At 35.1% G+C, this 22,775-nt stretch overlaps 3 protein-coding genes across 15 annotated transcripts; 1 reads left to right on the forward strand and 2 right to left on the reverse strand.

Moving 5' to 3' along the window:
* The first annotated feature begins 2,648 nt into the window (after window positions 1–2,648).
* LOC117916204 (zinc finger CCCH domain-containing protein 30-like) lies at window positions 2,649–6,776 on the forward strand. 2 transcript variants are annotated; one of them, XM_034832118.1, is made up of 3 exons: window positions 2,649–2,806; window positions 3,637–3,664; window positions 3,865–6,776. In XM_034832118.1, the coding sequence occupies exon 3, from the start codon at window positions 3,876–3,878 to the stop codon at window positions 6,060–6,062; it is 2,187 nt and encodes a 728-aa protein (XP_034688009.1). In that variant the 5' UTR covers window positions 2,649–2,806; window positions 3,637–3,664; window positions 3,865–3,875; the 3' UTR covers window positions 6,063–6,776. The 2 variants fall into 2 exon arrangements, with proteins under 2 accessions (XP_034688009.1, XP_034688008.1); XM_034832117.1 differs by lacking the exon at window positions 3,637–3,664.
* A 2,780-nt stretch (window positions 6,777–9,556) lies between these two features.
* LOC117915836 (pentatricopeptide repeat-containing protein At2g33680-like) lies at window positions 9,557–15,048 on the reverse strand. Of its 9 annotated transcripts, none has more exons than XM_034831552.1 (4): window positions 12,443–15,048; window positions 11,633–11,728; window positions 10,133–10,295; window positions 9,557–10,038 (listed from the first exon to the last, which is right to left on the reverse strand). In XM_034831552.1, the coding sequence occupies exon 1, from the start codon at window positions 15,026–15,028 to the stop codon at window positions 12,443–12,445; it is 2,586 nt and encodes an 861-aa protein (XP_034687443.1). In that variant the 5' UTR covers window positions 15,029–15,048; the 3' UTR covers window positions 9,557–10,038; window positions 10,133–10,295; window positions 11,633–11,728. The 9 variants fall into 9 exon arrangements, with proteins under 9 accessions (XP_034687443.1, XP_034687441.1, XP_034687438.1 ...); XM_034831550.1 differs by having other exon boundaries at window positions 11,633–11,721; window positions 12,089–15,048; XM_034831547.1 differs by having other exon boundaries at window positions 12,089–15,048.
* Window positions 15,049–15,640: 592 nt separating this feature from the next.
* Window positions 15,641–22,334, reverse strand: LOC117917132 (protein DETOXIFICATION 42). Of its 4 annotated transcripts, XM_034833361.1 has the most exons (15): window positions 22,216–22,334; window positions 22,031–22,101; window positions 19,311–19,515; window positions 18,641–18,762; window positions 18,089–18,295; window positions 17,769–17,956; window positions 17,512–17,647; window positions 17,305–17,401; window positions 17,093–17,193; window positions 16,718–16,881; window positions 16,563–16,634; window positions 16,352–16,468; window positions 16,158–16,253; window positions 15,957–16,078; window positions 15,641–15,882 (listed from the first exon to the last, which is right to left on the reverse strand). In XM_034833361.1, the coding sequence occupies exons 3-15, from the start codon at window positions 19,385–19,387 to the stop codon at window positions 15,840–15,842; spliced, it is 1,542 nt and encodes a 513-aa protein (XP_034689252.1). In that variant the 5' UTR covers window positions 19,388–19,515; window positions 22,031–22,101; window positions 22,216–22,334; the 3' UTR covers window positions 15,641–15,839. The 4 variants fall into 4 exon arrangements, with proteins under 4 accessions (XP_034689252.1, XP_034689254.1, XP_034689256.1 ...); XM_034833363.1 differs by lacking the exons at window positions 22,031–22,101; window positions 22,216–22,334 and adding an exon at window positions 19,974–20,251; XM_034833365.1 differs by lacking the exons at window positions 22,031–22,101; window positions 22,216–22,334 and adding an exon at window positions 19,815–19,905.
* Between the last annotated feature and the right edge of the window lie 441 nt (window positions 22,335–22,775).

Consider the following 22,775-nt stretch of genomic DNA (forward strand, 5'->3'; position numbering starts at 1 on the left):
ATTACTTATTTTGTAAAATAAAATATTTTCATTAAAAATTAAATTTGTAGTTAAAAATAAAAAGTAAAAAATAGCTATGATTTTTTATAGCATTATTTAATATATACAAGTTTTTTATTTATTGAATAATATAATGTAAAATTTGCATTCACAAATTTTGAATATTTTAATAATGAATATATTAATAAATAAATAATTATTTACTAGATTTTAAATTATTGAACAATTTCAAAATATCACTAAACATGGGATATTCCATAAAATTCACCATTTTAGATTATTCATTACCAATAGATATATACCTTTATTGTGGTATTTGGTATTTTTCATTGTCGAAACACTGGATCACTAGCTAAGGCCCTAAATGACCGCTTAGTGATAAATGAGGTAGGTTTCATATTTTTTAACAATAAGTATTGGAATATAATATAATTTTTATTTAAAAAAAATATTTGAAAATTGAAAAATAACATTTCACTTTTCTTATTCAATTCCCAAATTAAAAATGAACACAATTTAACATATCTCATTACATATATAATATCTTGGGATATCGTATATTCCATTAGATATAATATAATATCTAAAAATATCTTATTTCATTAAAAACATATCTGATGATATGCATATGATATTATAGGATATATATATATATATATATATATCCTATAGCCTCAATTAATTAATCAATTAATACAATACAAATGGATAAAACACAATATAAAAAGGCTAAATGGATTTTAAAATTGCACAAATTAATTTATTTAACTAATTAGGAAATAAGAATCATTGTTTTAAAAAAAATTACAACATAGTTTCAAAAGATTTTACATTTTTTATATACATAAAAAATATTTCAATTTAAAATCTTTCAACTTATTTAAAACAAATTATTTGATTTTTTTTATTAAGAAATACTTTGACATATTTTATTAATAAGAAAATGATTTTTAACTTATTTTTATTTATGAAATAATAATAAGAATAAGTAATAAGAAATAAAATAGAATAAGAACCCGTGAATTTAGGTAAAAAGCCCTAAACAAGAAAAACCATAAGGAGAGGAAAATAAAATTCCCCATGCAAAAAATTGGTATATGAGGAGAGATGCGGACGAACTATAGTAAAAGAATAATCATCGTAACCCTAAAAACCACATGATCCACCACCACATATCTCATAAAAAATCTTATAATTTTAACTTTACTACATATGTTATACCACGAGCTTTTTGTGTTGGACCAAATAGAATTCGAGTCATCAAACTCTAATATTTATAAAAAAATAAAATTCATAAAAAAACCAATTAAATTTTATTGTAAAAAATGATTTTTATAACTTGTTAAAAAAACCTTTTAGCTTTTATAACTTTATTCACCAAAAATGTTTCAATTTAATTTATTAATAAAAACAATTTGGATCATAAATAAATTTATTGTATTTTTCAAAATTAGGATTTAATGTTCTTTATTTTTCAAATTGACATTTCAAAAGTTAATGATTAATATTAAAAACTGGACAGATATTTAAATCATAAATTTACATATCCAAATGTATTTGCATTACATTTGAAATAAATGAGAAATTAATGAAATTTATCTTAGAAAAAATTTGACAGCTTCTCATCAGCCAAACATAATTAAAAATTTTGAATTTCTACATAATTTCTATTTTTTTTAACTAATTACATGCTTATCATTATAGACTTTTTGATATTGTAATTTTTACATTTTCAAATATGATAATTACTAATCTTTTCAAGTGGTTATTATTAATTATATAAAATAATTTAAGATATTTGAAAATATATTCAATTACTATTTTTTTTTAAATTATTATTTTTCAAATATCATCATCTTCATATATAAAATACCATGACCCGCATCTTGACACGGACAATGACACAAGTCATGTGTCATGACATGGGTCATGGTATGCATCATGACACAGACGGTAACATACGTCACATGTCTTGAACCATTGCACCATGGCAGAGTTGTAACACTATTATGAGAGCGATGGTATGTGTCACATTTATTGATGCAAACTCTGATACAAGGAAATAAAATAATAAATTTTGATATTTTAAGATGTTTGAAAATATATCAAATTACTATTTTTAAAAATTATTATTATTCAAATATCATTATATTCATTATATAAAATAAGCATAAAAAATAATTATTTTATTAAAACTATTAATTTTCAAAGGATAAAAAAATATTTATTCAACATATAATTATATTAAAATATTAATAAAAACAAATAATGTCACACTTAGAATTCAAATATTAATAAAAATAAAATAAATAATTTAATACTAATTTACAGATAAAGTAACGTCTATTTAAATTTAGGTTTAAGACAATTACTGATTTACAGTTGTGCAGTGTCGGAGCCTTGGGTAACCGGACTCCAACGGCTTATTAAAATCTAGTTAAATAAAAAACCGCACACCGGTCTGACCGGTCACCAAACCCCACCCTCCGGACCCCATCACCCCATACCTATCCATCGGCACGGCCGGTTTCCCCCCAAAACTCAAATTTGAAATTCATTTCATGTAAATTTCAACGTCATTTCACGAACCTCAAACGCTCCCAAATGCCACATAAATTCAACTCAAATGCACCTCCATTTCATTTCACCCCATTTGAAAACGCTCCCCTCTCTCTCTAAAACGTCGATCAAGCTCCTCTGTCGCAAGACTCGCAAAAGCGGAGCAGCTCCGTACCGATCCCTAGGGTTTTTATGGCTTTTTAATGGGGCTTGCTGAGTTCATTTTCAGCTCATATTCTCCTATTCTGTAAGTGTTTTTGCGCTTGTGATGCATTTCTTTAAATTTCTATTAAATTAGGTTTTCTCTGTTTGAAGTGGCTAATTTGTTAATTTTGAGTGTTTTCTGTGAATCGATTGGGACCTTTTTATGTGCTCTTTTTTTTTTCCCCCCTTTCTTTCTTTCTTCTCCGTTTGGTTGGTGAGAAGGCGAGGGACAAAAAGGAAGGATGAATCTTGAGTATTTCTTAATTGTGAATGTAGTAATGGAAGGGAGATTTTTTAGTATTTATGGATTTATTGCTTGATTTTTTGTTTTCAACAATGTGAAGTTGTGTGTGTGTTTTCCTGACTTGTTCCCGAGAAACCGTTAGAAGGATTTGGATATTTTGTACTATTGAAAAAAAATCAGATTTCATTGATGAAGTATGAAACCCGAGATTTTGTTTTCTTTGTTTTTTTGACATTTTGCAGGAACCAGACAGCGACTTTCTGATGCCATGATAATTTCTTTTCCTGGATTTCAAATTTGAATAGGTTTTTTGAAGTGTTTCTCCCAATCAAATCAATCTTTGTACCATCATGGTTCGAGCTAGGAGACCATATATACTCCATATCTTTTATAAGCTTTCCTTGTTTTCTCTTTCTAGATTTTTGATAATTTTCTATAACGATGTTTTCTCAATATCCGATTCGGATAAGATTGATTTTAGGGTCCGAATTACAGATTTTTTTTTTTCCTAATTTTCTATTTTAGCACATGAGATTTTTATTACCATATTTGTCATTTATTCCTTGTTTCTTTAACTATAAGTTTTTCAAAAACCCTAGTTGTTGATTGACACGTGCTTTTCTGAACAGCGTTTGAAACCTTCCTTGGGATTCAAAGGTGAGTTCCTTCTATTGTCTGCCATGGTTTCCCCCTTTATTTCTTGTCAGATTCTGTTGATACAATTCCCATTGATATGAGCATCTTTTTATCTATTCATTTCTTGTGGAAGAATGATGTGGAGGAAATGATTTTATTTGTATATTTTATTAGATTGGTATTTGATTCTAAATGGCTTGTCTCTTCATTTTGATTTTTAGTTAATTGAAGCATGTGTAGTGGTCCGAAGAAGATGGATCCCAAGACTCCAGCTCCATCCTCGACCCCAGAAACCAACACTTCAACCAAAGATATGAATAAGCCAACCGGAGAGGTTGAAAGTGAAAATTCATTTTCTAGTTTGCTTGAATTTGCAGCAAACAATGATGTTGAGGGCTTCCAGAAATCCATTGAGCTTAATGGATCTGCGATTGATAAGGTTGGTCTGTGGTATGTTCATCGAAAGGTGTCGAAACAGATGGTTCTTGAACACAGAACTCCATTAATGGTGGCGGCTATGTATGGTAGTGTTGATATTGTGAAGCTGATACTTTCTCTATCTGAGGCCGATGTAAATCGGTCCTGCGGCCCGGATAAGAGTACTGCCCTTCACTGTGCTGTGTCTGGTGGAACTATCAATGCTGTTGATGTTGCCAAATTACTTTTACTGGCTGGTGCTGATCCTAACTCCACTGATGCCAAAGGGCATCGACCTTTTGATGTTATTGATGTCTCTCCAAAGCTTCCAGATTTGAAAGCTACCCTTGAAGAGCTTCTAAAAAATGATGATTTTGTTTATCAGCAGGATTTCCAGATTTCCACTGTGAGTTTGAAATCCAGTTCCCCATCCCTCTCATCATCCCCAGATAATTGTTCTTTATCTGGTGTCTCAGAGTCAATGTCACCACCACTTGCTTCCAGGCTCAGTGATATCCATGTGTCTTCCATGCCGGAGAAGAAAGAATACCCAGTTGACCCATCTCTTCCTGACATCAAGAACAGCATTTATGCCACTGATGAGTTCCGAATGTACTCGTTTAAGATCCGGCCTTGCTCCCGAGCATATTCCCATGATTGGACTGAATGTCCTTTTGTACATCCAGGTGAGAATGCTCGGAGAAGGGACCCAAGGAAGTTTCATTATAGTTGTGTGCCATGTCCAGAGTTTCGCAAGGGGGCTTGTAGGCGTGGGGACTTGTGTGAATATGCTCATGGAGTTTTTGAGTGCTGGCTTCATCCAGCACAGTATAGGACCAGACTCTGCAAGGATGGCACAAGTTGCATGCGTCGGGTCTGTTTCTTTGCCCACACCTCTGAGGAACTCCGTCCCCTCTATATGTCCACAGGATCTGGTGTTGCATCTCCACGATCTGCTGCCTCTGCTGCTAATGCAATGGACATGGCTTCGGCCTTGAGCCTCTTTCCTGGCTCCCCTTCAGCCGTTTCTGCCATGTCACCTTCACCATTTACACCACCAATGTCTCCTGCAGGGGTTGCTATTTCACACTCATCAATGGCTTGGCCACAGCAAAGCATCCCTACTTTGCATCTCCCAGGCAGCAATCTCCAAACAAGTCGCCTTAGATCATCTTTGAGTGCAAGAGACATGCTGGTTGAGGAGTTCAATGTGCTGCAGGATTTTGATGTGCAGCAGCAGCAGCTCCTAAACGATTTGTCTCATTTCACACAACCAAATCTCAGTTCTGCATCTGGAAATCTCTCTGTTCGATCAAAGGCCCTAACCCCTTCAAATCTTGATGAGCTTTTCTCTGCTGAGATGTCATCTCCCCGGTATGCTGATCACGTTGCTGCTTCAACCATGTTCTCCCCATCGCATAAATCAGTGGTTCTAAATCAATTCCAGCACCAGCAGGGCATGTTGTCTCCTATAAAGACAAATGTATTCTCTCCAAAGAATGTTGATCATCCTCTCTTGCAAGCCTCCTTTGGTGTTTCTTCTCCTGGGAGGATGTCACCTCGAGGCATTGAGCCTCTCTCCCCATTGAGCTCTCGTTTTTCCTCTCTGGCTCATCGTGAGAAGCAGCAGCAACACCTACGCAGCCTCAGCTCACGGGATCTTGGTTCCAATGGTGCTGGAATTGTTAATTCCCCTGCAAATTCTTGGTCCAAATGGGAATCCCCCAATGGGAAAATAGATTGGTCTGTTCAAGGAGAAGAACTGGCTTGGCACCGTAAAACATCTTCAATTGAGCAAAATAGGGAGGGGCCTGATCTTTCATGGGTTCAATCACTGGTGAAGGTGTCACCTCCGGGGATCCAAGAAACCCCAACTCTACCAGTTTCAGGCATGACAGTTACTGCTGATGGTTCTAATTCCATTTCTAGAATTGACTCCATTGATCATGCAGTTTTGGGAGCATGGCTTGAGCAGATGCAACTCGATCAGATCGTTGCTTAAAGAGAAAACAAGACGAAATCCTTTTTTCTGAGCTTCCAATTGAGGCAGTAAAGACAGAGTAAAAAATTTTTCTTAGTCATTTATTTACTGATGTGGGAGTTATGAAGGTAACAGTAACCATAGAGGCAAGAGGTGGAGGACAGAGATCAGAAAAAGTTCATTGATTTTCTCCATTTAATATTATTTATCACATAAGAAGTCAGGGAAGGAGGAGAAAGCCTATTTTGGTTATTCCAAGGACCGAGTCAAATTAGGTATTTTTCTCCCCATATCACATAAGGTAGGGCTATTTTGTCCCATAATTTATTATTTTCTCAAAAGAGCTTACATATTTTATTTGAAACTAGAAGCATGGGTTTCGTTGCCCCATCTTCTTCTGACTTTCAATTTATTATTGTGATGTTCATCCGTTTGAACATTGTGAGAAGAGGAGAGGAGAGGAGAGGGAAAGGGTATGTTATTTTGTTTCTTGCATTTGGGGGGTTTTTGGTTTTGTCAATGCTTGACCAGGTCATGTGGAAAAGAGGAACACATTTTTTTAAGGAAGAAGAAAGTGTGGTGCCTGCTGATGTGTTCCATTTGTGAATGAATTATTGTAGGGGCAGAAAGTGACAAGATGTGGGGGCATTTGGTTGGTTCTTTGATGATGTAACATTGAATAATTTTACATATTATCATTAATATTATTATTTCAATGCCTTTTATCGTTTTCCACGTCTTGGCTGTCTCTGAATTTGATTTTCTTCTCTTTTAATTTTTGTGCCTCTCCCTATCTCTGTGTCACTAAAGCATGGGAATATGTGATGGGTGGATCCCAATAGTGGGGATGGGGTGCGGATTTTTCATGGTGGAGGTGGAAAGGATTTGGGTTCTCTCAATCTTTATTGAGAAGATCAGGTTGGGGGGTTATTGGGATTTCTTTTTTTTTTTTATGAGATGAGATGAGATATGGAACTTGCTTTTCAGATGATAGGCTTTAAGGTATCTTATTCCACATGTGATGCTGCCACCCCACCCCACCCAGCCCCGCCCCACTAATCCTCTACTTGATGTGACCCTGTAGGAGTGGACAATTCTTAAATGTCAAATGCTGTGTGGGCCATAACTTCTGAATTTAGGGTTGAATTGATCTCGATAATGATGGGTTTTGCCCAAGGTTGCTGTTTTTTAAGGCACTGATCTTGGCTGGGCAATAGGCATCCTCATCCATCAAAGTGGTTCCTTTTCATTTGGAGGAAATGGGGTTGTTGTAGTGATCTGATCTTTATTATTCTTGCTAATGATAGCTAGCCTTAGTGGAGTTTACAATGATCAAACTGTTGGATTTGGACAATTTACCTTTTTCCTTCTGTGGTTCTCATTCATTTCATTCACCTTTTTCAATTGGTATTTAGTTTAGCTTAAATTATGTCCCAAGTATTCTTGTTGGGTTTGGACAGCTGCTGATTATAATTCATGGATTTGGCGGTGAGGACTGTGTCAAAATTCAGATTTGTATTTTATGTTATTGTCTTTCATTCCCAGAAAGGTTGTCAGGGATTGTAGTTGTCAACTGTTTTTCTTCTCTTGCATCCAATGTGAACATCTGAAAATTCTAAAACCTGAAAAAGTCCAATTATTTCTTACAGAGGCAGCCTTTTACTTGGACATGTAACTTAGAAAGTAGGTTAGAGCCTAGCATGTACTGCACCATACCAGGCCAGGAAAGAACAAACAGTGGAAGATGGAAAGAACAAACCTGAAAATGATTTAGCTTTCCCACTAAAAAGCCTCTTTTTTGGCTACAATTTCATTCTGTTGATGTTTCCTTACGGTTCAACATCATATGGACGCTCTATATTTAGTTTCTCTGTTAATTTCTTGGGCTTTCTTACTCATTTCTGTCAGATTGAGAGAGGTGTCCAATATCAGAAGAGAGAGAATAACATGCTGCAAGAAAATTAGGTCAAAAAGAAAAAAAAAGGAAAACCCATCAATAGGAAAATCTTCATTGATTTGTGATTGGATAAATGTCAGAAATGATAGAGGCTGTTGCCAAGGTTTTAACATGTGAATAACACATCTCCTTCTGTCTTTCTTGTGAAGACAATATGAGGGCCATTGCCATTACCTTCAACATTACGGTGATGTTTGTTTTTTTGGCTTTTTGCTGAAAACAATTATTTTCAGAATTTAGGTTTATTTTTCTATTTTTTTATAACTTATTATAAAATTTTTACTAAATAGAAAAAGTCAAAATATATAACTTTTTCTAAATAAAAAAAATAATATATTGATTTTTCTTTAATTTTTAATACTTAATAGAAATAAAATACTGTAAATACACACAACCTAATATTTAACATTATTAAGTATTAAAGTTTTATTTAGAATTAAATAAAAAAAAACAACCACCACCGGCATTCAAATTCTAAAATCAAATCCCAATTCCTATCACCCTTCCAACCTTAGTGGCTTTCCCTTTTCAATTAGAATTTCCTGTCTATTATGCATTACATACATTAACGCATTTATCATGCGAAATCCATTCTGATAGTTAAAAAAAAAACCCATCCCTCCATAAGAGAATCAATGTTCTATCTCCAAGATTTAATAACCAAAGACTTCACCTTAGGTGCACTTTGTTGGCAAGGTATAGAGTGTTTTTAAGGTTCATTTGGTTCTCATAAAGATTATGGAATTGAACTTCCAATGTAAATATTTTGACTTATATTCATGTTTATGTTCAAAGTAGTTCTTTTAAAAAATATGCAAAATTGTAAGCCATCAAGGTTTGTTCAAGTTTGAATTGAAACCCCACATACATTCTCAAGTGAGAAAATTCTCCTTGGAAAAATTTCACCAAAATTTCAAAATTAACCAACAAAAAAAGTATTGTAATGAGCAAGAAGAAAATTTTCACCAAAATTTCAAGATTAACCAAGAAAAAAAGTATTAAAATAAGCCAAAGAAAGAAAATGCACTCTGCCATTTTCTAAGAACGATTTAGAGTCAAATTAATTATGCTGGATTCAATTGATGACAAGTTGGAGAAGAAATCAAGAGAAATTGAAATTGGCAACAATGACACCAACCAAACAAATCTGCAGATATATAAACAAAAAAGCATTTTCTAAATAATATTTTAGTAGAGCTTGACTAAGAAGCACACAGGAACTGTAAATAAGACGAAATGAAGAAATGAATAATAAGCATTAAAAACAAGAACACAAAAAAAAATATGCATGTGAATGATTCCAATTTTGATCCAAATTAGTCAACAAAAATATCCCATTTGAGTGAATATTTTTCTTTGATATGTAGGAAGAACATGGTCAGAGGATAGGAAACAGTCAAATAATTGTTAGAAAATGAAACCATTTTCAAACGCAGTGATTGCTCTTCAAAATGAACAAGAAATTGTTTTCACCTAATCAAACCTTAGTTTGAATTCTACCAAATCTGATGGTTTCACATGCTCTCATAACCAAATCTTTGAATTCTATTAAAAGTTATGCATCAAAGAAAAAGAAAGGGATTATCATTCAACTCAGCATCATGTTGAGATGGTCAATGTGCCTGCCCAGTTCCATCAGGAAATATGGAAGAAGACAATTAAAATGACTTGAAATTTTTTATTTTTAATTCACAGAGGTGTATAGAGGCAACCCCACCAATGCCCCTCTCTCAAAGGCAAAGCTTTGTCAAACTTTAACTAGGGTTGTGTTTTGAACTCCATAAGCAACTGATGAAGATGCCTTGTTTAAAACCTTGTTCACAAGATGACAAGGTGGAGAGTCATGTCACTTGTCAATAGCTTTGCTGCAAACTGCAATCCATCTCCATGGATGATAGAAAGAAACCCAAAAACCAAACCCAACCACACAGACAATCCATGACAACATTTGGAGTAAACATGATGAAAGGGAGAGGAAATACATGATCAGTCTGTTACCTGGTTGTGGTCCATTTTAGCAAGTGGGATAGCAACAAAAGCCTGATAAGAGTAAAAAAACTACCGATCTTTTAGTATACAGACCACCAAAGATTATTAGACTTTGAATCAGTCGTTAAATGGAAGAGTCCAGCACCTATCTGGTTTGATTGGTTGCTTTCTTGTTTAGGTTACACAATGGAAGAACATTCTTCTTTTGAGGGCTCTGTTAGGTTAGGAAGAGAATGATGCTGCTTCCACCTGAGTCAGGAGCATTTTTTCTGTTAGCTTCTAGGTTTTGGGTTTGTTGCTGCAGAATTCTGCAATTGAGAAGCTTCAACTGTTATGAATAAGGCGTGTTATGAATAATTCAGTTAAGTATCTTACAAAGTAATTTGGAAGAAAAAACAGAATGACATAATTAAATAATAGAATGCATATTAACAAATATTTCACAGTAATAAAGCCATGTAGGAAGGAAGAGAATATGAACAGTCCAGCAAGCTTCCACAATGTTAATCGCAATTATCAATAAAATGCTGATTCAAAAACAGATATCAATACCTACCAAGAAATGCTTGCATAAATAGAAAGAGAGCATCATAATTTGACATTGAAATATACCTATATGGAACGAAATACACATTTTTCCAATAAATGGTTCAAATCATTTTATCGGCATGAGAGTTCTATACCAAAAAAATGCAGATGGAAAGCTGGAATTCGATTCAATGATTCTAGATTCTGTTTAGAAACTTCACATTTTGGGCTAATCAAATATTAATATGAACATGCTTTCCATAAAAATTTGATCATTTTCTTATGTGAATCAAATACATCCTTGTTTCTCTCCGCAGGTTCCAGAAATCACCAAAATCCTATGCATGTTTAGTAATGAGAGATTGAATGTCTATAAATTGAATAAAGGAAAAAAACCACAGAAAGCATCATAGTGAAGACATTATCTCAAGTATGACAGCTGCAGAAACATAGACTTTGTTTATCCATTTTAGTCTATTGGGAATATCTAGTTAACCAAGGCATTCGCATGCAATTTAACATTTTCTCATTCCTAGACTATTCAACTTGCACTCAATCCTCACAAAAACCCTCTGTTTGAATTTTCTTCAACCGGTCCCAAACAAGTGTTCTTTGTTTTCATCACCAGCTAGACCTGCCCTCAGTCTATTGAGGGTAATCATTTATTTCAACTCAAGGTACTCCTCTTGTATCAACCATGCAGATTGAATTAGTACATTGCATGTTAGTTTTTCAACTCCATGCACCATAACTAATACCGGATTTTAGTTTTGTCTATTAAATCATTCAGTTTGGTAGGTCAGTATGCTTCACTTATTATGAGCACACCACCACTGCAACCAGCCTGCTTGAACTGCATAGCTCCCTATGTTTGTACCCCTCATAGGAAAGAGGGCAAAAAAACCCCTGCCTAAACAATATGCATAAGTTCCCTACACTTTTACCCTTATGAAAAAAGATGAAAGAGATTGATACAACATGAACTATATGTATGACTCCCTATGTGTTTACCCCTTACAAGAAAGAGCAAAGAAATCGACAATGGTTATCCTTAAAAGTATTGTGGCAACTTGTCTCATCCATGGCTCTGAATAAAGCTGTATTCCATATAACCTACCTTGATTAAAAACCTCTAGGTTTTAAGGTATCTTGTTCCACTTCCAGTCTTGTTATCCCCAGCTTTCAAGTGCCACACCATCTCCCTATCTGCAAGCTGTATGTAGCAACTTTTCATCACTATATATTGAAACTTATTGTACAAACATGTATCTTCAACTATACCAAGACATTGAATATACTTCTCCTTTTTATCCAAAAGAGTGTGTATGTATATATTGTTCACTACAAATAGGTAATGATGAGACTATAGTAGTAGTATATGTATTGGTGATGCACAATATCTTTGATCAAGCAACTAGAAAGATAATATGTGGTAAGAGATATAACAATGAAAAACACAAGCAACCTAAGTACCATATTTTGTAAATTAAGTTCTGAGTGCAAAAAATAATCACAGGGATCATAATTGAGCGTGCCTACTGGTTTTAATATATATTCAAATCGAGTCAATGACCTTGCAACCTCCTGAGGCGATTGTTGGCCTCTCTTTCGTTGTGTTGCAGGTTGATACACAATGGTCTGCCCAATCTTTTATAAACTTAATAATCTTGTAAGATTTTTCCTTCTGCTAGAAAAATCCCGGAAGTACCAGCTCTCCAGAATTACTCCTCATCAATAATCCTAGCATGAACCCACACCATTGATGAAAAGATGGAGATAGTTTCCCTCCCTTAAAGAACTATTCCCTCCTGAAAATTTTAAAGATGCATGTACAGAAACCTAAGGTTCATCACATCAAGATTGGGGCCCCTCTCAGACCAAAGTAGTGGAACTTCTCATTATGCTTCACGAGCCTCAGACTCCTCACCTAATCGTCTTCTTCATGGAAAACCCACCGAAGATCAGGATCATAACCAGTTTCTCTCATGGATGACAACAAAATACTCAACTTTGCATAAATTTTGTCAGACTGAGGGTGTGATCTATCTCCAGCACTAAAACAGTGAACCTGATTTTTAACAATGATCCAACTGATTCCTGGAGGCTTTCTTAGACCCTTTTCTTTCAGCCATGTTCTAATTCTTCTGACCTCTAACCAAAGGCCTGCAGTAGCATAGACATTAGATAGCAAAACATAATTTCCTGCATTCATTGGTTCTAATTTGTCAAGTTTTTCAAAGATGGTTTTAGCTTGTTTGGCATCAGAATAAGCTCGACAAGAACTGAGAAGAGCTCTCCACACAGATGCATCTGGTTCAACGGGCATTGAATCAATAAACTCTCTAGCTTCATCTATGCAGCCCCCACGAGCAAGCAGATCAACTATACAAGAATAGTGAACAAGTTCAGGGGTAACATTAAAATCCTGAACCATGGAGTGGAAAAGCTGCAATCCCATCTCTATGAAACCAGAATGACTGCAAGCAGACAGAACAGACACAAAAGTCACCCCATTTGGTCTGAAACCATCTTCTAGCATTTGTGAGAAGGCAAGCATAGCATCAGATCCACGACCATTCATACCATAGCCAGCTATCATGGCATTCCATGAGATGATGTTTCGCTTTGGTAAGGTTTTAAAGATATTTTCAGCACTCTGCAAACTACCACATCTTGCATACATTGTTATAAAAGCATTTGCAAGGGACAAATCAAGACCTAAAGAGAATCCCCTCCGTGTTACATAGGCGTGTAAACTTTGGCCTTGAGGAAGAGTGGCCAGATGGGTAAATGACGAGAGAACATTTATGATTGTGACTGAATTTGGTTCTGCTTCTGAAATCATACAGTGGAAAAGTAGCAGAGCTTTGTGGGCTTGATTGTTTTTAACGTAACTGGCAATCATAGCATTCCATGAAATTAAATCTCTGTCAGGACAGCCCTCAAATAAATCCCTAGCTGTTGCCTCATCACCACAATTCATATACATATCTGCGAGTGCAGTACGCAGTGGTTGATTAATTTCAATATGGTGTTTCATCACATAACCATGGATCGATCTGCCAAAGTCTAGACAAGTTACATCTTCACAAGCAGCAAGAATAGATATTATTGTGTAAGAGTTAGGCTTGATTTCAGATTCTCGCATCCTCTCAAAGAGCTCACATGCTTGGGCCCTCAACGTGTTGCGGGCCAATGCTAAGATCATAGTGTTCCATGAGATTATGTCTACACCTTTCATCCGATCAAAAATCATTTGGACAGATTCAACACAATTTAGCTCCGTGTACATACTTAACAAGGCATTTCCAAGAGAAGCATCTATCCTCATGCCACTCTTAATCACATGAGCATGTAAGCTTTTTCCCTTCAGCAAGCCACTAGCTAATTCTTCACACATAGACAACATAATAACAACAGTTCTTTCATCTTTTTTGACACCTTCTGATTGCATTCTAATAAATAAATCCATAGCTTCCTCATGGCAACCAAACGCAGCATATGCAGATATCATAGAATTCCACAAAGGAGCATCACGGTTAGGAACGGACTCAAACAGCTGATGTGAAGATTCCAAACTTCCATTATTACTATACATATTAAGCAATGCATTTAAGATATACAAGTCTTCAACAAATTCAAATTTAATAGCCAATTGATGGATTTGCTTGCCCAATTTAAGAGACCCTAATTCTGCACAAGCCTGAACAGCAACCAACATTGTAACACAATCAAACTTAACCTCATCTACAAGCATCTGCACAAAAAGCTCCAAAGCCTTGAAGTAATCCCCAACATCATAGTACCCAGAGATCATAGCATTCCAACTCACAATGTTCCTCACAACCATCAAATCAAACAAAAGAGGTAAAACCCTCATGTCAAATCTCAAATAAAATCCAATCAGAGCAGTAGCAACATGGGGATTCGAGTCGAACATTCCATTCCTCAAACAATATCCGTGTACCCCCCTTCCAAGTCTCAATTCTGATGCCCCCTCACAGGCCAAAAGCAAAGCAACCATCGTCCGTGAATTGGGCCTCAGATTCTCCCTCCCCATCTCCCTAACCAACAACATCGCTTCCTCATAGCAACCCCACCCTACATACCCATATACCATCGCATTCCACAAAACCACATCTCTGTCAGACATTGCATCAAACACGCACCGCGCATCTTCAACAAACCCACATTTACAAAAAAAATCAACCACAGCAGTCCCAACTCGAACATCATCCATCAAATCCGTACCCTGAATACTACGATGAATGCTCTTTCCTCTCTCAACGGCATTCTGCGCCGCACACGCCTTCAAGACGAGAGGCAAGGTGGTGTTATTGGGTAGCACACCTAAGGACTCCATTTGGGTATATGCAGAGAGAATCGCTTGGTCATTTTTGAGATTCGCTTGGTGTTTGATAACGGAATTCCAGTGTTTCGGGTCTTTGATTTGGATTTTGGTGGGTGAGAGACTCAGCCTTTGAAGGCCCATACTGGCCGTTGTCATCCCCATTTAAAAAGTAGTTAACGAGCTTTGGCGGTCAAGATGGTAATTGAGACTTCTCTCTCATCCTTATATTATTTATTCCTTTTCATGTGAATTAGAAATATTAGAAATTATCTATTTTTTATAATAAAAATCTACTTGAAAAGTTTCAAATATTTGCAAGAAGTAACTTTTATATGTGATATTTTATTTTCAATCATTTTTTTGTATTTATATAATTATTTTTTAAAACAATCTCGATTCGATTTCTATAAAAACTTTGTCAAACATGTTTTAAAGTTTAAAAAATAGTTTCTAAATAGCCTATTAACTCCTCAAATAAAATTTTGTTCAAAAAAACAATTGAAAATGGTTTTTAAGAATTATTCTTAAACATGGCTGGGTTTAAGAATAATCAGATTTGAAATAATGACTTTTACCATATCAAGGTAACACCCTACCGTTTTTATATCGATATTATTACATTCCAATTCATTCCCGATACCTTCCAAGGAAAATCCCAAAGTGGATCCCAAATTGATGGATTAGTGTGAGCTTATCTATGTGGTTATGAACCCTTCGGAATCCATTTTCTGAAAGAGCTATTTTGGAAAACATTGCCAAGGAGGTTGGAGCATCTATGTAATTATTCCATATATTTGAACGCTCAAAAGCACTTCTATTAAGTTCTTTCCATATATGAATATATATGTACAAATTAAGAACAAGAAAAGCAATATCATATATATGAAGATGATAACAGAAAAAAATGGCTTCAACTCCAACAACAGTTTCCATAACAAGAAAACCATGGAAACCGAGTTGCTGCTTTACACAGTCAGCTTCTGAGGAAGCTCCAAGGTCCGCTCCCAGTCCCTATCCTGCAAAGGAATGAGCAGAAAATCGAAACTTTGTTGAAATTGATGAGTTAGATATTTTGGCAAAGATGGGTTACCTCCAAAAGCCAGCAAATGCTCTCAGTGTCACATAGATGGTCAGCGCCACCCAGATTCCGACAAAGCCGAAACTGGACGAGAGAATGAACAAGCACAAGATGCTGACTATGGCCACCAGAACCTTTTGTGGAAAGAAGATTAATCTCGATTAGCCCATGAAGAAAGATTTGTGTAACACTCAAGGAAGAGATTAGACTTACCATGGAATATGCAGAATATGCAAAATCAGATGCACCAAAGTTGACCCCATCAAAAACAAAGGCCAGAGAGTTGATAGGTTGAGTAACTGCAACAAACTGATATGAAACAAAGAAATTGTCATGAATTCAAGGACAATGATAGAATTAAGAGGTAGAGATCTTGTGTTTTTTGGTCTACAGTCAAGAGGGGATACCGGAATGCCTATACTGATGAGATGGAGGACACTGAGATCCTTTGTGAACAGTTTTGCTGCAGACTGCATTCCAGTTCCAAGGATGGATGACAGAACCAACCCCAGAACCAACCCCAACTGGAAAATAGGTCCACACAAGATTTATGAGACAATTACCCTAGACAAAGAAGAAAATCATGATTGTTCTTCGGTTAAAGGCTAGTCAACGAACCTGCAATACTCTTGATGCAGCAGCTGTGGCCTTGCTGTAGTCCTGTTTAGCAAATGCGCTTGCAAGTATGGCCTGAAAAATTTTGAAGACTGGTAAGTTCAAAGAAAGAGAGCCTCAAAAAACAAATTTGTCCAAGATGAGAGTGTAAAGATCACCTGCCCGGCAACCGCTAAGCCATCAGCAAGAAGAGACGTTGCCAACCAAACCTGCAAGCAGACCTGGAATGCGGCCATCGATGTTGGTCCCTGGCGTGCAGCTAAAGATGCAGCTAGAGTCACACAGAATGTCACAGCTATAACCCTCATCAATAATAGGAAACCTGGAGTTTAGAGCACAAAAAGGTGATGGATCAGTCACGTTTGATGCGTGAAATTTCTCCAAATAGGTTAAATTCAACAATGATGCTCATAGTTGTCTGACCAAAAGCAAGGATTTGAATTCAGCAGTGATAAATTTTTAGATCGTGATAGTAATATGAGATATGCTGAATGCTGTCAAGAGTGTTTTCTGTAATAGAGTTAAATCCTCACCATTTTTCAGAAATCGACCAAATCGCAGAACTTTGGTACTTGGAGGTAAGAGTTCGACTTGTTGCATTAATCTCCAAAAGAGGATAACAGAAATAATGTACCTATAGTGATCATACAAATGTGAAAACCATGAGAATTTGCCTATAGTGTAAGACAAATAGGGGTGATGCCACTGTAATTTAGCTTTTGAGCTGCAATAGGAAGTAACTTACTGAGATATAACATGGGCAATGGCTGCACCACTGACACCCATATGGAAAACAAACATAAATATCGGGTCTAAAATTATGTTTGTTACGTCTCCTGCCACTGAATTAGATCAGGTAAACAATGGATTAGAGTAAAGCGAAAATCTCACCTCCATATAAAAGAGGTTGAATACTTGTTCTTATATGACATTTCATCCTCTCTCTACTTACCAGTGGCATATAGAGGAGTTTTTGTATCCTTAAATCCGCGAAAGACCCCTTGCATGGCTAATGATAGAAGAACAGCAGGAGCACCAAGTGACCTCAGAGTCAAGTATTCTTGTGCTGGGGTTAGCATAGGGGAATCCTATATGAAAAAAAACAGCCCTTCACTGAATCATGGGTTACAAATCTAGGGACTAAATTAGACGGAAAAAAAAAAAATTTGAAGAGGGTTTTCTTGTTTCTGTAACAAAGGTACTACTTACAGAATGGACTCCCATGAAGTTCAATAAAGGTTTTGCTCCAGAAATGAGAAATATGGCTTGGATGAGGCCAAGGATACCACCAACAACCAGTGCAGCTGAGGCTGATGGGATATGCCTTTTACGCTCAAACTTTGGCGTATCATGACCACTACCATGCATTTCTGAATCGTATGGTCTCTCACCAGGACCTGAGAGAAGTAGTGGAAGACGAATATAATTAAGATTACTGAAAGAATTTGAATGAACACTTGTGAGACCTTGACAATACCTAACTAAAAGAGAGAAAACAAGGGAATAGAAGGGGCGAAAGTAAAGAGTACCCTTTGGTATCAACTTTTTGGTTTCACCATTTACAGTTGAGCCCATTTCCACACTGTTGCTAACTTCAGGTTCAGAGTCCAGTATTCCAATGGTATCTTCTTCAGCAACGAAAGAGGTTGTGACACTGACAAGTGGGAATATTGCGATCCTTGATACTTGATTGAACACAGCAATAGAAACTCCTACAGCAGCAAGTTCCACTGGACCTAGATGGATTATGAAACAAAATCGAATATCGTGTGAGTGCTTTCAATTATCAAAAGAACACAGCAATGAGTTAGTCTCCAAAACCCATCAGAGAATATCAGGGTAGGCGGCCATCAGACGAGGATGTAAGCTATATTATAGTACCACTATGTTGATCCCCTAATGAGCTAGCTGCCTGACTCTAAAACTTTGCAGCTAGTAGCTAGCAGAGAATCAACTCATAAGAGTTAACATTTAGCAAACAATGAAGTCTGAAAATCTAAATAAAATAAAAAAAAGCATGGTAAGAAAGAAATGCTAATATAACCAGAACTCAAGGCACTGTATGAGAGGGAAATGCATACCTAACTGGCCAATGAATGCTGTGTCAACCAGAGAAGCAATAGGATCTGCTGCCAGAGCCAGTGCTGCTGGAAATGCAATTTGTGCTATTTCCAAACCAAGCTCATCCATTTTGAAGGCGAATCTGCCCATTCATTTTAAGGAACCAAGTGGAAAAGAAACCAAAACAACAAATTTGAGCATCAAATCAATCGGAATTTCTAGGAATAAGGCATGTAACACACCCTTGATGTAAACACAAGTAATTCAACCAAATTTTCTTTTATCCTGTTAATCATTCTTATTGTTAATTCACTATATGGAAATTACAGAAAACATCTTCTCCATAACCCTCTTTGAAAAGTTATATTCAAGTTGAGCAGAAAAGTCCATGGCATCAACAGAAAGGCAGAAATATACTTTTGAACAAACATCCTTCATGAGACTTTTCAGAGAATCAATAACCACCCCATGGAAAGTTAAGTAAGAGGTATTACATGAGGCTGCTGGAATAAGTAGTCTTTGAAAAAATTTCAAGGTTAGTTGAATGAAGAATTTGACAAGATATATGGGATTATAGATGTGTGATTCTGAATAATAAAATTTAATTAACACCATACAATAGATGAAATTTTTCAAAATGAAAATGGGTGTAACTACTTGTTTGGAATGCGCTGAAAATTGAAGTATTACCTTGCATCCTTCAAGAATATCCAGAGGGGGATTCCCTTCCCATCACGGGATGGACAGAGACCATCTTCCTCGGCCATACTTGAGAATGCAAAATCACCCTTTTGAGGGAAGACTCCAACGAGAGGTCTGTCTGTACAAAGCAGACTTAATCAAGCAAATGGTGCTGAAGAGAACCCGAAAAAATTCACAATTGAATCTTCATAACCTGCAATATTCATCATCATCATCATCGTCATTCATTGAATACCCATTGCTTCAAATCATAGAAAAACAAATTTTACAATCAAACCCACTGTCCATTAATAGCCAAACAAAAGAAGAGTACCCACAGACTTGTTATAATATGACCCAATTAAGGAAATGGAAACCAAGAACCACCAAAGCCTGGTTTCCAAAACCAACCTCCCAAGTGATAGATTTATATAAGATTTCCATCAAACCAAGAGCTTCAAACTTAAAGTCCCAAAAGCAGAAAATGTTTCATTCAAAGAAAGTTCCTTGAACCTTCTGGTGGAAACAAAAATTCAAACTCAGAGACTAGAATCAGCTTTGAAAGATCAACACCCATAAAAACAAGCGCTTCAAATTCAAAGCCCAGAAGAAAAACAAGTGTCCTTCCCTATCAAAAGCATAGCCTAAAGAAGCTGAAATCTCAAAACCAACCTTGTGATTCAACAACCGAATATCAGATTACAGACACCCCCACAATAAAAACAGAAAAAAAGAAAAAAAAAAAACCCGTCAGCACAAGAGCTACAAAGTTTAGTGGCCAGAGGAAAAAGAGAAGCATCTCTCACTTTCAGAAGGGGCCTCAACTAAAACAAAAATTATTTCATTCAAAACGGTCACCATATGATATGGTGGGTCCATATTCCAGAAAAGCTGTTTCTGAAAATTCAGCCCATTGGAACCACCACAAAAAAGCAGAGACGTGTGTGAACCAGAATGAAGGAAAAACACCCAGCAAAAAAACCCTCAGCACTGACATTGTATACACAATTGCCAAATGTCGCTTTTCTCATTTTGAAGAAGGTGTCGAACAACCTTCTGTGTTTCACTGTGATTGGAGATGGGCTTTCTGCAACTCAGTCTTTGAGCAAAACTCCTTGAAAAATTAGCGGTCCAAGTTAGAAAATTAATCATAATGCAAGTACATGGTTTTTAATCGAGGGCATTTTCGTGGAATCGAAGCTAATACAAACCATTAAATTTCTCAAAAATTTTAGTTTTCGTTTCTCTTTCTTAGCAAACAAACATCAGCTTAACTGCTCGTCCTACTCAGAAGCAGACAACTTCGGCTGAAATTCGAAGATTAGTTTCCTCTGACGGCTCAGATGTATTTCGATTTCTGGGCCGACGATCGAGATTAGACGTAAGAGTTTCGTACAATCGGTGATGATGTCACCGGGTTGACCAAAATGCCCTTCCATGACCTACCGTATTACTTTTCTGCCCTCCTTTTCAATTGGTTTTTATTTTTTAAAAGATAATTAACACATATATTTTAAAATATTATTTCCTAAAACAAAAATAGAAAACAAGAGTATATTCAACAACTAATTATTTAAATAAAATTTAAAACTAAATAATGTTTAATAGTGTTAAATATTACGTTATTTGTTTTTGTAATATTTTATTTCTATTAAATATTAAAGAGATTCGATTAAAAATTTGTAATAAATCATAAAAAAAAGTAAAATAACAAGCATTTTAAAGTTAAAAAAAAAATTAAAAGACAAACACCTTCTTAGGTGGTTTGTTTTTTTCACTTAATTCTAAATTGAACTTAAAATTAAATAATATTTAATAGTATTAAATATTAAGTTGTCTGTTTTTATATTTTATTTTTATTAAGTATTAAAAAGTAAAAAAAAAAAGTTTTTCCATTTAAAAAAAATAAAATATTTTATCTTTTTTTTATTCAACTAAAAATTTATAATAAATTATGAAAAAATAAAAAAACAAACAAAGTAAAGTCGAAAGTAAATTTGTTTTAAAAAAAACTAAAAATCAAATATCCTTTTACTTTCGTACCGACACCAATAAAGATTCTGAGCATCTTCAATTATAATTTAATTTGAAAATAAAATTTTATTATTATAAATTGGTTTAATTATATGAATCATGGGCTTGATTTATTATAATTTTTACTACTTAGTTATTAAGTAAATGATAGAAGGTTGGTATTGAGGTCTGAATGAATACCAATATCAACAGTAAAAAAAAAATATCGGTTGAATAATTATCAAATAATTGATAAAAGAAAAAGATCTTTAAATGTGTTCAAAAATAATTAGTAAGTATTAAGCTAAAGTTTTTTTTGTCTTATATAAAAAGCAAAAATTGAGTCCTCAAAAATAAAAATAAAAAAATATTTTCCAAAATTGTTCTCAAAAATTAGTATACAAAATCAAATGCTAAAAGTAGTTGTCTTGCCTTATTTGTCATGAACCACATAAGAGATTGAAAACTAGAGATTTTGTGGACACATGAGTTGAAAGTGGGAACCAAAAATCATGTATACACTCAAAAGAGCTGCAACCCATTAATATTTCTACAACCTATGCTTCCAAAACTTCCAAACAAGTGAGAAGAAGAACCAAAATTCACAGCAGACAACCAGATTTTTGCTGTGGGTTCTTTCAAAATTTCAATGAACCCAGAAGAAAAGACAATAAATGCAACATTGAAAGCAGTTTATTTTCAACAACATTAATTACCTTGCTGCAGGCTGCTTGCTTCACAGACTTTTCCTCATTTTCAGTGTTGGAGTGTTGGAGTTGAGTTGAGTCTGTTTTCCATCTAAGTATCAGTCATAGAGAGAAGGGAGAAAAAGGGAGAAGAAAAGGAAAGATACCCAGATGCCCATATATCATAGAATAGAATGGAAGATATGCTATCTTACAAGTAGCTTGATAGTGGTCCACATCAGATTCCAAACAGGCACGACACTTCCTCTGATCTTTTGCCAAGCCTGTGGAACCCCCCTCCTACGCTTCTATCAAACTCACTGGTTTGACTAGGTCTTCATGCTGTGTAAATGAAGGAGCACAACTCTCTATTTATATATACGTCCACTCACAAAATCCCAATTAGCAAATTATTTAGGCTCCAATTAATTGGATCACATGTGTCGTTTTGTGGCCTTTTCTCTATAACTTAATCCTTTTCATTTTATTTTATTTTTTTTACATTTATCTCATCCCTTTAAACATGTTTGGTAACCGTTTTTAAAAATAGTTTTCCATTTTCTAGAATAAGACAATAAAAACATACGTTTCGTAATAAGAAGCCGTTTTTTATTTTTTATTTTTAAGAACAAAAAATATGATATTTATAAAAAATATCTTTTAATTTCATTATTTTCATTTGTTTTTTAAAGACTATTTTAGATAATATTATACAAATATATAAAATGATTAAAAATAAAGCATTTGATATGAAAATTATATTTTAAAAAAAAAG

This window comes from Vitis riparia, chromosome 6, assembly GCF_004353265.1.
Source record: "Vitis riparia cultivar Riparia Gloire de Montpellier isolate 1030 chromosome 6, EGFV_Vit.rip_1.0, whole genome shotgun sequence".
Taxonomy (NCBI): Eukaryota; Viridiplantae; Streptophyta; class Magnoliopsida; order Vitales; family Vitaceae; genus Vitis; species Vitis riparia.